The sequence below is a fragment of the Patagioenas fasciata genome, chromosome 17 (assembly GCF_037038585.1).
Source record: "Patagioenas fasciata isolate bPatFas1 chromosome 17, bPatFas1.hap1, whole genome shotgun sequence".
NCBI lineage: Eukaryota > Metazoa > Chordata > Aves > Columbiformes > Columbidae > Patagioenas > Patagioenas fasciata.
This window is the reverse complement of record NC_092536.1, coordinates 4,126,208-4,141,732: the sequence shown is the minus strand read 5'-3', so window position 1 is coordinate 4,141,732 and position 15,525 is coordinate 4,126,208. Positions and strand designations below refer to the sequence as shown.

Sequence of the window (15,525 nt, the reverse complement as noted above, 5' to 3'; positions counted from 1 at the left end):
CTCTCGATTTCGGTCGGTGAACAAATGCAGAGCTGAAAATAAATAGACCCTGGGAATCCTGAATTCCAATCCTCTGTTCTAAACACTTCATCTTCGATATGCAGTCCAAATGTGATAATTACATTTTATATAGCAACAGTCTGTGATAAGGCCTTTTTTTCGCTTTAAGTTAAATGATATTTCTGTTCTCTCTCTTTGCAGTTGAAACACTATGTTAATAAGCTTCGGAGCAAGAACACATTTTATAAAAAGAAGCGCCTGGAAATAGCAGAAATTACAGCTGAGTACGGGATCCTCCAGAGGACAGAAGAGCTTCTCAAACAGCGCCACGAGGCCATTCAGCAGCAGTTGGTAAAACAAGCGCTCGCTGCTCCCACAGCCCATCGCCCTTCCCTGATACCAGCTCTGTAACGAGATGGGTGTTGTTTTGTTACATTCGCCCTCAGCTCTCCCGCTGTCATTAGCAAAAGAGTCATTAGGGTATAACATTTATTTTTGTCCGTGACTATGCGGAGCTGCTGTACTTTATGTCCAGCATCTGTTTCTTACAGGCTGTCACGACTGTTGTGCGGTTTCTTTTTAGACTGAGGGGCTTGACCCTGCTTTTTAAAGTCAATGGTAAATCTTCACTAACTCCAGTTAGAGCAAGGCTGGATTCTTAAATTAGTTTTTGGTATTGGCATGCATAGTAAGGGCTTTGAAAATTATCAACGGCAACCAGGCTTCAAGTTACTGCTGCAAAATATATAGGAAAAGTACTCCCAAAAAAAATAGCAGGCAGGAAGGAAACATTCTAACCCCAGAATATTTAGAAACACATGTGTTTCACAATAAGTAAAAAATGTAAAACTGGCTGAATGCTTTTTCTAAGCCAGAAGAGCAGAAGGATTTCTGTCATGCACAACTGTAAGCATTCAGGGAATATGCACACATCCCAAATGCAAGGAGTTGTGAACTTTTTAGTTCACAAAAAGCTACTGCTGTGGTATTTTGTTGCAATATATCAAGTATTCTTGTTATCAAAATATTTTGGTTTTATTTACCTTATATCTGGTTTGTTGTATGTACATTTTGCATTTTTAAACATAAAAGTATTTGCCTTATGAAAATGGAAAGTGTGAAAATACATGAGACAGACTCTGGAACGACCCTCACATGGATGCAGCGGCTGATGTGCTGTTGCCGTAGGACGTTCATTGTTAAATTCAAAATAAAACCAGAACTGCTACCTGGGTGGAAAGAAGCACCAGGAGCAGAGCTTTTTCTCGTGATTGCTACTCCGCTAGAAGGGAGGTGTGTGCATGTGTCTTCTCACTGGTGAAGTGTTTATTTGCAGCAGGATAACGAACGTACTCCAGTCATCTCCCAGGGAAATCACAGCAGAGACAAAGCGCTGCAAGTTTTTCTGTGAAGTGGCTACACATTGTCAGCAGTGTATTCCCATTCAAGCCTGAGCTTTTCTAAACTACCTCGTAGTGAAACTGCACAGCTTTGACTTCATCACGTTCTGACCGCCAGCTGAGTAGTGCACGCTGTTTCCTTGTAGAATCAAATATGCTTTTTCTAGCCCTGGGTGTGACACCCTGTCACACGCTGCTCCTGGAGACTGCAAAACGCTCCCGCCGTGGCAGCATGAGCTATTAGGAGAGACACATCTTTTCTTAAACATACGGTTGTAGAAGGTTTTTGAGGATAACAGAGTTCATAGATATACGGCGCTTTTAGGAATGGATGTTTTGCTTTTTAACAAGTTGCGGATGTGTTAATCAACACTTGGCTTTCAAATTACAGAAAATACCCTCCTGACATAATGAGCAAGCGTTGCTAAAGATCATTACATCAACAGATAATTAAATGTAAAGTTTATGTAATGTAATGCTACAGTTTGGTAAGACGGTATGAGTATTCCTATAGTGAATACAAGACTTATTTAGTTTTGCTTGACAGTTCAGATTAAGCACCTGGATTTTCCACATTGTCAGAGCCTGATCTAAAGCCACTTTATTTTGTGGAAACTTCCTATCCATTCCGTTGGGCTCTGTCTGACCAAATAATATATTCACAGAAAGTTGGTATTATCCCACCATCCAGGCACTAGATAAACAACTAGTTGTTATAGCAGCTAGAGTATTAATCAATTGTAAAATAAACTGATTACAGTACTTACCTTTTTGACCTTCCTACAATATTTTGGCTTATGAAGGAGTTTGCTGCTACTTGATTATTGGACTCACATGCAGCATTTATTTTTTGTGTCTATAGCAAGCTATCGAAGACAAGAAAGGTATTTCTGGATACAGTTACACCCAGGAGGAGCTGGAAAGGGTATCTGCAGTGAAGAGTGAAATGGATGAGATGAAAGGCCGGACACTCGATGACATGTCTGAAATGGTGATTTTTGTCTTACACTACTGTATTTCCTCAAGTTGACTCTTTGGTTCCTCAGCATATAATGATTGCAAAATGCTGTGAGCATATACTTAACATGCCTTCTTCTCTTTCTTTTCACATTCCTAATTATATAGATGTACTATTAGTATCATAGCATTAACATGTATTATTTTGTCCCTCTATCAGGTAAAAAAACTGAATGCTCTGGTGGCAGAGAAGAAGGCAAGCCTAGCTCCTGTTATCAAAGAACTGAGACAGCTGCGTCAAATGTGCCAGGTTAGTGGGAACATTTCTCTCACTCTGTGTAAATAAAGTCAGAACCACAAATAAGTCTAATTTACAGATCTCTGTAGTGCTGTACAAGGGCATAATCAGCTCTGAAGGAAAGCTGGAAATAGCAGAATGGGTCAGCATTGATTTGGGAGAGGCCCCATGTAAAAGAATGAATTCTCAAAAGCTGATAGTGCAGGCAAAAAATCAGCCTGAAAATTTTGTCCTTTAAAAAAACTCCTACATCAGGGGAAAATGTAAAAATCATGGTTCAAAACCATAGCAAAGTTAGTTTCCAAACTGATTTTGAAGCTTTTTCTGTATTTCAGCACTAATGATCTCAACTAATGCTCTTCTTTTTAAATGGATTGCAAATAATATCTCATCCAAGTAGCTGAATACATTGATCTAAGTCCTGTATTGGTCTGTAGAAAGGACAGATTAATCTATTTGTTTTCAAAATTTTATAGAGAGCTGAAAAAAAAGTCATTCAGGTTCACAGCTGCTGTAGGTTGGCTCATTGCCACAGAAGTAAATAGAGCTACTCGTTTATCAACCCAATTTCCAGAAAAGTTACTTTTAATGGTTCTATTAAAAGTGTCAGCAAATGAAGTCCAGCTAAAGCTTTTGTTGTGCACAACTAGAAAGCTGACTTCCTAGGTAGCAAGTATTCCCTGTTTTAATTATTATTTTTCCTTTCTTCTGGCAAATGCTGCCCTATTACACTAACACGTTAAAGCCCTGGACGTGGCTGTGAGGAGGAAGGTTGGGTGCTGGGTTGTGGGGGCTTCCCCATAACAAAACCCATGTGTCCAGAGCGTTGTGTGTGTCTGCGGGTGTCCCAGAGCTGAGGCTGATGGGTGAGACCGACAAGGACACGGCCTGAATGTCACGTGTCAGTCCATTGAATAGTTCATTTACGTACCCTTTTGCCCTTTTTACATAAGGAATTAACTCAGGAACGCGATGAAAAAAAAATCCAATATGACAGCTGTGCAGCGGGGTTGGAGAGCAACCGCTCCACACTGGAACAGGTAAGACGGTGGCTTGTTCGTGCACATTAATAAACACCGCACAACACGTTATTCACTGTGGTACAATATTTTCCCTGCCCTCTGGATACAGAAAAGTGCAAATCCACTGCAGGTGGAAATGTGTTGATGGTGATTCACGGCTCTGCAAATCATACTTGAAGCTGCAGTGGACCTGCGCACATCTGTTCGGAATAGCGCCAAATGAACTCGGTGGCACATCAGCCCTTCCACCAACACCCAGCTTTGAGTAGCAAGAATATCGTCAAACAAGATGCGTCTGCCAGAAATCCTGCTGACCTAGATAGTATCTGTTAGGAAAGAATTTGACCATAAAATAAGGCTTAATTTATCAAGACAAATCTTTACGTGCGCTAGCAGATGCATTAAATTAGCAACCAATCCAATGGACAATTAATGCACTGAAATTGATGGCAAGGACACTTCATTAAATGTGACTGTCTTGTGTTCTGGCATACAACAGTTTTTTAAAAATACAACTATATAGGTATAGCTAAGACCTTGTGTTTATGTAGCTTATGCATTACTTGAACTATAGCACTTTTAGGAAGGGGGGTACTTAAACCAGCTCAATCCTTTAAGGTAGGGACAGACATACCCATGTTAATATGTTTATATGAATCTGCTTTATCTCACTAAATCAGCTCCTGTCATTTTTTTCTGGAATTGATTTTTCAAGGGCTTGCCCACACAAGGGATCTATTTCAAAATAAAAAGGCGTACATTTAAAGTGTGGGTGGATATATAGATAATTATTTTCCTGCACTAAAAGTACCTTTGTATTGCTTAATCCAGGCAAAAGAAAAGAGTCCACAGATGAACCTCCTATGAAGTAGACCTTCCATAAGGGCTATTTTACAGTAGCAATCAAGGCTTTTTTCTTGGCAGACAAATCTTAGTCATTTTCTAACACAATCACATCCACTGATTAAGCTGGACGTGACGTCAGCAAACTCTTGCAGTTGAACCGTAGAATTCAGTTTTGCAGCTGATGGTCTGAAAAATCAGCCGGTGACCGAGCTTTGGAGCTGACAGCTGCTGTGCGACCAGAGACACCAATTCCATTTGGATTATTAGGGGTTTTGGTATGGAGCATTTAGAGATGGGACTAACCCACCACATCCATACTCCTTAACATAATTTTTGCTTGCTAATTAACGTGCTATTAGCAGGTCTGTAGCTTCTGACACACGTTTTGCAGATGCGTTCCAGGAAATGCTTGTTCACAACTGTATTTAGCACTTAAGATGTGCTTAGGAACAAGAGTCTTGGCAGCACTTGTGAAGTGTCTGTTACAAGTCAGTCATATTAATAAACACCAATTAACAATCATTTCGCATCCCAGTGACTGAAACTGCGAATCTAAAACAATCAGTTGTCTTTCACTTTAAAAGAGACTTCTGTAAAGCCCGAGGTTTATAAATATTTAAGGAATTACCAATTCGGTATTACGGCTGTTTCTGGTGGTTTATATCGCAACACAGGGCATCTCCTGGGGACTTCCAGTTACAATGTCCTTTGAAATGTTGTTCTTTACTACAGGAAGTGAAAGGACTTCTTGAGGAGTGTGTTCAGGAAGAAAGCAACTACCGTTACATTAACTGCATGAAAAGGGTAAGATCAGAGGAGGGACCAGACTGTTCATTGTGAAAAGAAATAGCAGTTATATATTTTTTTTAAAATTACGTATTTCTTTATAGAATCTAGAAATACAGCTGGAGCGTGCTAAAGAAGAAATGAAGACATACGTCTCCCCAGACCCACAGAAGAGACGAAAGGCAATTCGGTGCGTATGTTAACATGTTTCCTTTGAAGGATATTCATCAGCTAAGGTTGAAGTTAGGAATTTTCTCACTGGCATTTGAACTGGAGGAGTTCACCTGATAAATTTAGAAACACTATAATGATCTAAAAATAAGCATCTTGAATTCCAGTATATACTGCTGCAAACCTACGAGTTCTCTCAGACATACCAACAGATTTTCCCTTCCTGCTGGAGATTATGGGCCCCAGAGAGCAGTCTTAACTTGCAGCCCTTGTTGGCACAGGCTCAGAGAAGCTGCACGTCAGCTCGGTCCTGCAGGAGCTGGGGCTCTACCAGACATTGCGCCTCTGCCAAGTGTCCCCTGAGTCTGAGAGCAACCAGGTGCTGCCCTCGGCTTCTGGCTGTTTCTCGCAAATCTACTGTTCTTCCAGGTCCAGGAGCTGCCACCGTCACTGGTACAGGGCTGGAGGACTGCATCTGCTCATCCTAAATGGATGTGGGTTTGCTCCTATCTGCAGTTCTTACTGGAGGTGGAATGATACTGTTCTGCACCGTCACACTAACCTGCATCTTTACACTCAATTTAATTTACTCTAGCTGCTGCATCCTCTGAGATTTTTCAGGTCTCCCAGCCTTTGCCTGGTAGGGAGAGCAGCACAAAAGGTTGTGAATTGAGCTGATGGTGTTGTTTTCCATTTTCAATTATGCAGTCCTGCCAAAGATTGAAATGAGAACGAGATATTTCTGAGCGTGAGATATTTTGAATTATCTGTGCTAAGGGGTCTAAATGTTACCATGTCATACAGAGTGGAGGCTAAGAAGCCTCTTATTCCATCTCACAAAATAATGGAAGGTTGTAGGAAATGAAAGATTTATCTAATACGAGATGATGAAACAGCAAAATTAAGCAGAAGGATAAAAAGAGAAGTGGCTGTGAGAAAAATCTTAGTGATGATGTGAATATTCATCAGGATGAAAGGCAAGACAGCTCCGCCAAGCAGCTGAGAGGAAACGCGGGTCCGACAGCCGGCACTGCCCATTTATGGCCTCGCGGGGAAGGGGAGGGTCTGGGTTTATTCACAGATGCAAAGCAAAAAATGCTGCAGCTGAAATGCTTGTGAAACGAAGATCCACAGTGTGAGCAGTCACACAGACAAACCACGCAAGCCAAACGCTGGAATGAAGCGCGAGTCCATCCATGTCATTCCAGGTATGGCGAGGAGAATGTGAGCGCAGCGTTACCGCGGTGCCCGCTGTCCCCGTTTCACTTGCTAACTGTGGGCACACAGGGAAATTCTCCTCCCACAGTGACCACACACATTTCTGACCTTCTGTAAGAGGTCGCAGACCCATCACATTTAAATGAATTACAACAAAGTTTGACATAGAGATCTTTGCAAAATATAAAGTAAGATGATAATTTTTTTTCTAGACATCCTTTTAGAATGCGAATGTATTTGTCAGCAGGCACTGGAATGTAAACGGAGTAAAAATGAACCATAAATAGAACAGTACTTTCCTAACAACATATTGAACAAAAAAAGTCTTAATTCTAACCCTCCTTATTGAATATAAACTGTCTGTTCTGTGAAGTCACTTCTTAGGAATGTGAAAAGTTAATTTTCTTCCCCATAAATAGAAAGTTGTGGGATTTTTAATGAAGTTATTAAGTTGCATTCTTTCCAGTCATCATTATAAATAGTAAAGAAAAACTTACTAGGAAAGACATCTAATCTCCTGATGATTACGTTCAAAACTACTTTTAAAAGTATTCTCTTGAGGACAAATGTGTGTGAACATACGCTGTGTGCCAGTGGAAATCAGGAGCTTGAGCGTGGCTTTCCATCTCCTCCATTTGGGGAGGGCTGTGATCAGCAGCGCAGCACTTGGAGCAGCCTCAGGTTTGTTGTGGCCACAACTGTCCGAGAGGGAGAGAGCAGAAAATGATCCAGTTTCATTCCTGGCCCAGCCCATCTGTGGGGATGTGGCCGGCAGGACCAGGGGCCCAAGGGCTCCGGTTGGAAGCCTGAAGAACTTAGAAGAAGTGGAAGGAAGATAAGAAACACAATGTGTTGGTTCTACGTGGCTGCTTGAGCAAACCCTCACACTCTGGTATCATGAAGGCTGATATCACTTTCTGGAAATTTGGATTTCTCTATGTAAAGCTCTTCTACTCTGAGTAATTTGGAAAGTTCTTTAGATAAGCTGGGTTATTTTGTACTCCACCAGCAAACTCTCAACCTCTAACCATACGTGTTACAGAGAAAATAATTGATTTTTTTTTTCAAGTGAATCAGTGAAGATTTTAAAATAAGTCCAGAGTAATGAATCTGAATTGTGCTGTTATGGTTTGCAGATTATATTGTCAGGTTTCATTTATCAAGTTTGCATATGTCAGAAAGTGATCCAGCCACTTGTTACGGACAAAGGTGTACAGCCAAGATTTTTAATAATGAATGTCAACAGTTATGCTTCTAAGCCTATATATAGGCACCTCAGTGTGACGGCTGTTTTCTGAAAGTGAAGAACACACAGCGGTTCCATTACAGTCGCTGCATTTGTCAAACCTGGGGAGAAACACTATTCCCCTTCATTCGTGTATGATCCCGCTCATTGTAACGCGACATTCGCAGCAACGAAGGGCTGTGGATTTGTAAACTCTGGCAAATGAGGTCACTGTGGCCAACCTCAGAACGTCACCAGGATAAATGCATTATTAAAAAGGGATCTAGTATGTCTTATCTTAAAAGATCTTGATGTTGTCTTCAAGCTGGAAGGTGCTGTAATCATGCCTGCTTCTAAAACGAAAGAGATCTTATCCGCTGTCACTTCTCTCAGCTGAGAGAATTGGAGAGAACTGAGCTTTGCTGTCAAGGGATGTGTTGTGCAATGACAAAAACGTTTCTTCATGCTTCCACTTCTATCTCATTATGAACCTCCCAATACTTCCATAATTTTCTATGTTTGCATCATTATTCTGTCGTACTACATAGAACCAAATAAAATAGTAATAAAAGTATTTTGTATTTCCTTTAGCGAACAGTATACACGGATGATCCTTGAACAAGAAAACCTTGGGAAGGTAAGAATGAAGTTTTTACCTTGTAAAAACATTGTACAGTTTGTATTATTGTGGGGCTTATTACCAAAGGCTGTGATTAGTCTTTTATAAAAAGCATATTGCAGCCTACAAAGAAAATTCCATTACTGCTGGCATTGGTAACTAATACCCTGAGAAGAGATCATGCTTGCTCTTCAGGGCTTGATTTCCTGCAGAGTAACCATGAGCCGCCTGTAAAAGATAGTCAACCAGCTTAACGTGACAGCACATTCCCCGAAAACCATTTGGAGAAGAGACTGAAACACGGGCGTAACAAACTGTGCCAGCTCACATTTTATGTTGTATATAAAGCAACCTGTTGAAGACAATAAATTTGGAGCCTGTCAGCCTTCGCACTGTTATTAAAGGCCAGGGGATCAGCAGCGCAGCGGTGTTAAACAAAAGCACTTGTCCATTTTTAATCTTGTATGAAGCTCAGATCAGCGTGAACAATGTTAGGTTTACCAATTCACACTAAACATCTTTCTTGTATTAGTTTCCTTTTCACGAGTGAGTCTGTGAGCGATTTTTACAGGTTTGGGCTGCCACTGTTAATAATCAGTAGCAGGTTTCATGGTAAAACATTAATTTCATGTTTATAATATCATATGAATCAACTGCAGGTTGCAACTTGATAGTGCAAGAGCTCTGCATGGAAATGAACTCAGATTTTTAGCATAACTTCTCAAATAGATACCATTATTATTTAGACAGTTTAAAAACATGGAAATAATTGTCAATCCATACAAAGATCTAAGTCCTAGGTGTTAATGCATTTATCACTTGAGGGAGTATTATCAACTTGAACAAAATAATATTTCAGTAGCATATAAAAATCTTTGTCATTCCAAGCTGCTTATGTGAGCAATTTTTGTGGCGTAGAACTGTTCCAAAAATCTAATATTTTCATATTTTTTAACAGAAATTGCGAGAGAAGCAGAAAGTTGTGCGGGAGAGTCACGGGCCAAATATGAAGCAAATGAAAATGTGGCAGGATTTTGAGCAGTTAATGGAATGTAAGAGAGAATGTTTCCTGAAACAACAAAATCAAACAGCCATTGGTCAAGTCATTCAGGAAGGCGGTAAAGACAGACTTGTATTATGACTTCTGCCTCTTGATACCAAGGTAAAGTAGGAAGACAACGTGTTGGCTTCTTAAAGGTAAACTCTTACTAAAAATTATTGCTTTCATCATTTCTACATAAATTTGTTGTACATTATTTGGTTTTGGTGGATAAACAAAGAGAGAAACGAACCGCTCTGCAAAGCTTTTCCTCCGTTGTTTAAGTGACAACGTAACGTGGTTGGGAAGATTGGTTATGAGAGCTGCACTGGGCTGAACCGCACTGTAAATCTCTGGTTTATGAGGCTGGGAACAGCATGCAACTGCAGGGAGATCAAAGGGAAAGAAAACCACCTCCAGGGTCACAGAAAACTTGCGTAATTGCTCTGCTCCTTTTTCTGTATCACTAAGGTTACACTTTTGCAAGGCCTGGGACTTAATACGGTATAATTGTTGCCCTCCTGCCCTGGCCCTCTCCTGCCCTATTGTCTTTATTCAGCCAGCGTGACTGGCAGGAGTGGAGCCGTTTTTGCCCGAGCGGCACAGACCCTGCCACGCACTCCCAGTCGTACTTTCCTTGCACGCTTGAATTCAACCGATTGTGCTTCCAGGAGACAGTTCATTGCTACAACATCAGGAGTAGGTTCTTAGAACAATTATTTGGATTCTGAGCTTTTTCCATTATCTTTTGTTGGTTTTAACACATATATTTTTTTCTTGCACATGCACCACCTTCTAATTTTTCTGATTTGCTCATGTGAAAGTGCAAACGGTGCTTGACTAACACGATTACACTACCCAGCGAGAGTCATCCCAGGGACGGAGGGTTATTGATGGATGTAAATATGGCCCAGTGGCTCTCACGTGCGTTAGGGTGGAAAAACAGGTAGATGGGCAAAGGCTGCCCCTGGCTGCGACCTGTGAGCCACCGGCAACTATCACTGCGCTTAAAATCGCATCAAGAGACCCGCGGCTGACCCGAGGTAAGAGGAATGCAGGTGAAGCTTGAAACTGTCCCTCACGCCTCGTCATTTCGGATGAGCGCCGCTGAGCCACTGTCACAGATCAGAAGCAGCGAGATAAGTCTGGGGGACCAGAACTCTTGCTGTTCTTATTGTCTCTTACATTACTGAATTTCTAGATAGGTTATTTTAGTGGGGTTTTTGTTTGTTTTTCCTGCCTGAAGTAGAATGTCTTCTTAGGACATGAAAAATAATTTTGCTTTCTTTGATACCTCCTGCTGTTTTCTGTATCAACAGAGAGTATGGTAATTGTATAGTTCCTGGTTTGCCTTTATATTAAGTACATTTGTTAACAGACCTAAAATAAAATCTGATGTCTGCATTTTAACAGTATGGTATTCTTTTTTTTACATTTCCTAGGTGAAAGAAGGTAAATTGTTAGTGACAAGTAGTTTGCTGGGCCACAGGAAGAAGAGGTTTGAATGAAATTTATTTCAGATGCCCTCCGAAGGGTTGAAAACTGCAGAGCATGTGTAAGGAGTGGGTCTCAGATCCGTAGATTCCCAGGACATCCTCATGTAAGCCCTCCCACGCTGCCGAATAGCTGGAGATAGTCTTTCTCAGCAGCTGCACGCTAATCTTCCCCGGGATGAGGGGAAGCAGCAGGTTTTCCCCTATGCAGGATCTCAGTGAGCGTGGAAGGAAAGCCGTGGTGTAGGACACAGGCAGAGGTAGATTTGGCCGGGGTGGGAGAGAATGGGCCGTGTGGGAAGGGAGAAGCTCAGGAAAAGGACATATGCAGCCTATACAGTGTGAGACCTGTGCGTTTTCTCCCTGCTGTCCTGTGATATAAACCCGCGTTGCGCTGTAGGGCCCATTGAGCTGAAGAAAGTTACGGTCCATATGTACCTGGACTCCTAAAGGAGGGATTTTTGAATGCTTGTCAGCAATAGTTAAATACAGACAACTAGATATGAGACATGATGAAAACATGGGATAATCACCAAAAATGGACATATTTAGGAAGCAGACTATAGTTCAGACTCACCAGACAAAGCGATTTTATATTCTCCAAGTCAAAACTTTTAACAAAACCCTAGAAAACCTATTTGACTAGACCATTTATGCAAAGATGGATTACAAGCATTAGCCTGCTGCCCTGGAAAAAGCACTCATGTAGAGTATGATTGAGTATAATAATTTTCTGTTTTTCTGTTCAGAGTTACCCTAAAAATAGTTTATCTTTCTTCCTTGTAAAAACAGTTTATTGCTACTTACTCCAAGATGACGTGATTGTTGTTCTGATCTGATTAGTGTTCTGTCGTTTGTGCTGCACCAAGAAAGGGCACACAGATGATACACCACAGCAGCAGCAAAATGACTTTCTGAGATGGAGCAGAAAATCATAGTAACTGTTATGAAAAGAAAATTGGAAAAGCTCAAATGCTGTTTTTTAGCTTTTTATACAAGTGGACATTTAGTAAATGCAGCTTTAATGGATTCTGTTCACTGGCTTTTCCACCTAGTTCATTATTTGATAGGAGCATTCAAGAATCTCTGAATTTCACAGCTTTAGCTTTATTTCCTAACTTGCAACAAAAAGCTTACTTCTATTTTGTTTTCTTGGTTATTATTAATAGCCTAGCTTGCTCACTAATAAAATTAAATATACCATATGGAGAAATACCTGCCCTTCCCTTGTGAAGGTCCAAATAAATCTAAAATGTGCATAGCTAAATTTGGGGCTCCAGCACTTCCTGAATTCCTTCCAGTCAGAACACCGATCCGGGCAGCAGCTCACTTTGGTTCAAATGGCTTCTTCTTATCTTCACCCAGGCCCGGGTGAGGAAGTATCTTAGCTATAACACTACGGCTGCATTCTGCAGCTTTGCGTTATTGAGTCGAGTCCTTAGAGCTGCAGGCAAGTTCCACATGGAGCTAAGAGGTTAAATAGTTACAGGCATCAGAAATAGCATGACAAAACAGTTCATCTACCGAGTTATACGACCAGCCATTTTACCATCGGGTATCAGATTACTTTGTTTATATCAGTGGTACCATTTGACTTCCATTTTAACTATAATAAGTAAAATAAATGTTCTTAGACTTCCTTAAGTAACCCAAATCTAGCATTACCTAATTGTATATCTTTACTCACATGGATCTTGCTACTAATGAAGTCATACGCAGATAGTTTCCCATAATCACAGAAGTTAGGCGCTGCTAGTGTATTTGCTATGTTTAAATGTAGTGATTTCCAGAGCTTTCTTGACAAGACTTTCCGACAGTATGATGCTGCCCGTTTCAAAAGTCAATAGAGCAGAATTATTTAGCAACAGCTCAGTGCCTAGAAAGTGTCCTCACAAGGAGGATTAATAAGCACGGACAGCCAACAAGCAGGAGCAAATCTGTTGTCCCAGTGACTTGCTGGTTCTGGAACTGGAAATGAAGTACTGAGCTGCTTCTCCCTACATCACTAATTCGTGTCTGGCCCAGACGAGCAGTGACCAAGAGCTTGCTGCTGAGTAACTACCTGGAGGCTGCCTCCAGCACGGGATCTGCACGGAGCTGTTTGGCAGCATCCGTCCGATTCCTACATCCTCGCTCCAGCAGTGTTTGGCGAGCCCGGAGCCAGCTGCCACAGGAAGGCAGACAGATGTATGACAGAAAGACCACGGAGACTGAAGTGGCGTCACCCAAAAGGTGTCCCCTGGGGACAAAGGTCATGACACGTTGACACGCAGAGTGGGGGGAGCTGTTACTCCATCATCTTGTCCGTGGATGAGGAAAGCGCCGACGCTTGCAGAGCTGGTTTCTCTCGTTGGCCCTGTACTTGGTCAGACTTAAGCAAAAAAAAATAAAGAATTTAATCTGAACGTGTGCCCTGTGTTATCGTTCGTAGCAGTAGGTTTCCTGCCAAAGGAACTCTGTTAACTCTTCAGCTGCCTTTATTGCAACTTGTAATGGGAACAGAACTGACATTTTCATGGCCATGTGGTGTTCCAGTGAGGAAGTATTACACGAATCAACAGCTTTATCACAAGGTACCACCTGTCTGGGTAACACCCAACTGGGTAGTTGTTTTCTAACAATCAGAATTTGACCTATTTCCAGCTTGTTTAAAGAGGTCTTTGAACCCTCAACATGACTTGAAAATGGTTCCTCCAAAATCTCAGCATCTCTGTGTCCATAGCATTAGTTCTGCAGTAGCAGTCTCCAAACTCCCAAGACAATCCATTTTATCCCAAGGCCATTGGGTGAAAAGGGTATTTTTCACAATTGCGTTGCACTGATTTTCATTATTCTAGTTCATAGACAAAAAAAGCCCTGTAAGCCACTGCACCATGGTGATGTCAAACTCGGTGGGGAGCTCTGGTGTTTGAGCGGGGAGCAAACATATTCCAGAAAATCAGCAGGAACTGTGAGACAAATCGAGCCATCCTTACTTGCATAAAACCCTCCCTGACTTCAGTGGGAGTTTTGCCAAAATAAGGTCTGCTGGATTTAGCTCTGTATTCTTCCTCCTGATGGAACAAGCAGGAATTAAAGGGCCAGCATCGGATTTATAAGACACAGAGAATAAAAAACCACCTGTAATTATCTAAAATAACCGTTTTTATCCAACACAAATCAACGTTCTGTTAGAAACAGTCTATAACGAAAATGTTTGTGGTAGATTTTCTCAGTGCAAGCAATCAAAATACACAAGTCCTTAGTGAGATGGTTTGATTGTTATTTGACATCTATAAGAGGCTGTCTTGCACAAATCTAGCACTAGAGTATCTATAGTGTTTCTCATTAAAATACAATTTTATGCACTACCTTGTATTTAAAGGCATTATTTCTATTTATTATTAAATAAAATAAGTCTATTTTTAGCTTTTTTTGCATTCCCATTCCCCCTAGTTTTGAAAAAAGTCTTTGCAAATGAGGATTGACACAACTACCATTTGCTGAATGGCAAGAACTAGAGTTCTTTTCCTGCAAATGGATCTACTCAAGCCAATGTTTATTAGACTGTTTCAGTTCAGTCTGTCATAGAGAACGATGTCATTTTTAAGCTTCTAAGTTTTATCACAACTGCTCATGTTTTAAAACCGCTCATTTATACAATAAGCACTTAATTACCTCAACTCTTGAAACAGGATAAAGCCAAATCTGGCACATTTTGCTAATACCAGGAAAAATGCAGTTGATAGGAGAATGGAAAATGGGATCTTACCAGTTTTCAAAGATAAATTCCTTTTTCTCTCCTTACTCCTTTTCCCTGGAATGGAATAGAAAATATGCCTGGCACTTAGGGAGTAACACCAACAAAACCATCAAGGCACACATCACGTACAAATAATACCCGTGTAAGGGAAATAATCAAGGAATTAATCTCACTGTTTCTCCTTTATGAATTTTACAACTGGTTCATACTGAAAAAAAACACCCACAAAATTCTTAAAATTTTCTCCAATTAAAATTTGGAGGTTTTTAATTTTTTCTTTTTACTGGGTTACTGTGTCTTAAATAGCAGTTGAAATTCTAAAGTTATAAAATATGAATAATTCAGTAGTTTGCTTGGTTTACACCACTGCAGCGTTTTCTGGCAAGTGAACTGGTGTCCAGGCATTTCTTTGCAGTTATCACAGAAATCTCAGAGCCATTAGCAAAAGAATTACTAAGAGCAAAAAGGGCTAAAAACTGAAAAATCAAAAATTAAAAATCACAGGAAAATGATGCATTTTGCTTATCATCTGCTATTTAAATGATGCATTTCTCCAAGACTGCATTCGCTGGACCGCAGCATGCAAAAACTTGTGTTTGCAAAATATTGTACCCATCTCCCTTATTCTGTGCTTTAAGGCTTGCCTTATTTTTATAGCACATTAAAGAGAAAACAGAATGGGATCAGAACATTGAAAGTCACCCACAGA

The 15,525-nt window shown here is 40.7% G+C and overlaps 1 protein-coding gene across 1 annotated transcript in view; it reads left to right on the top strand.

Annotated features, from left to right (window-relative positions):
• IFT81 (intraflagellar transport 81) overlaps nucleotides 1-10,991 on the top strand; it is a 36,173-nt gene extending 25,182 nt beyond the window's left edge. Inside the window, exons 11-18 of the mRNA XM_065851702.2 lie at nucleotides 202-351; nucleotides 2,263-2,391; nucleotides 2,578-2,667; nucleotides 3,609-3,695; nucleotides 5,256-5,327; nucleotides 5,414-5,499; nucleotides 8,515-8,560; nucleotides 9,501-10,991. Coding sequence (XP_065707774.1) covers nucleotides 202-351; nucleotides 2,263-2,391; nucleotides 2,578-2,667; nucleotides 3,609-3,695; nucleotides 5,256-5,327; nucleotides 5,414-5,499; nucleotides 8,515-8,560; nucleotides 9,501-9,683 — 843 coding nt within the window. The 3' untranslated portion in view covers nucleotides 9,684-10,991. The remainder of the gene's footprint in view (nucleotides 1-201; nucleotides 352-2,262; nucleotides 2,392-2,577; nucleotides 2,668-3,608; nucleotides 3,696-5,255; nucleotides 5,328-5,413; nucleotides 5,500-8,514; nucleotides 8,561-9,500) is intronic.
• The last annotated feature ends 4,534 nt before the right edge of the window (nucleotides 10,992-15,525 follow it).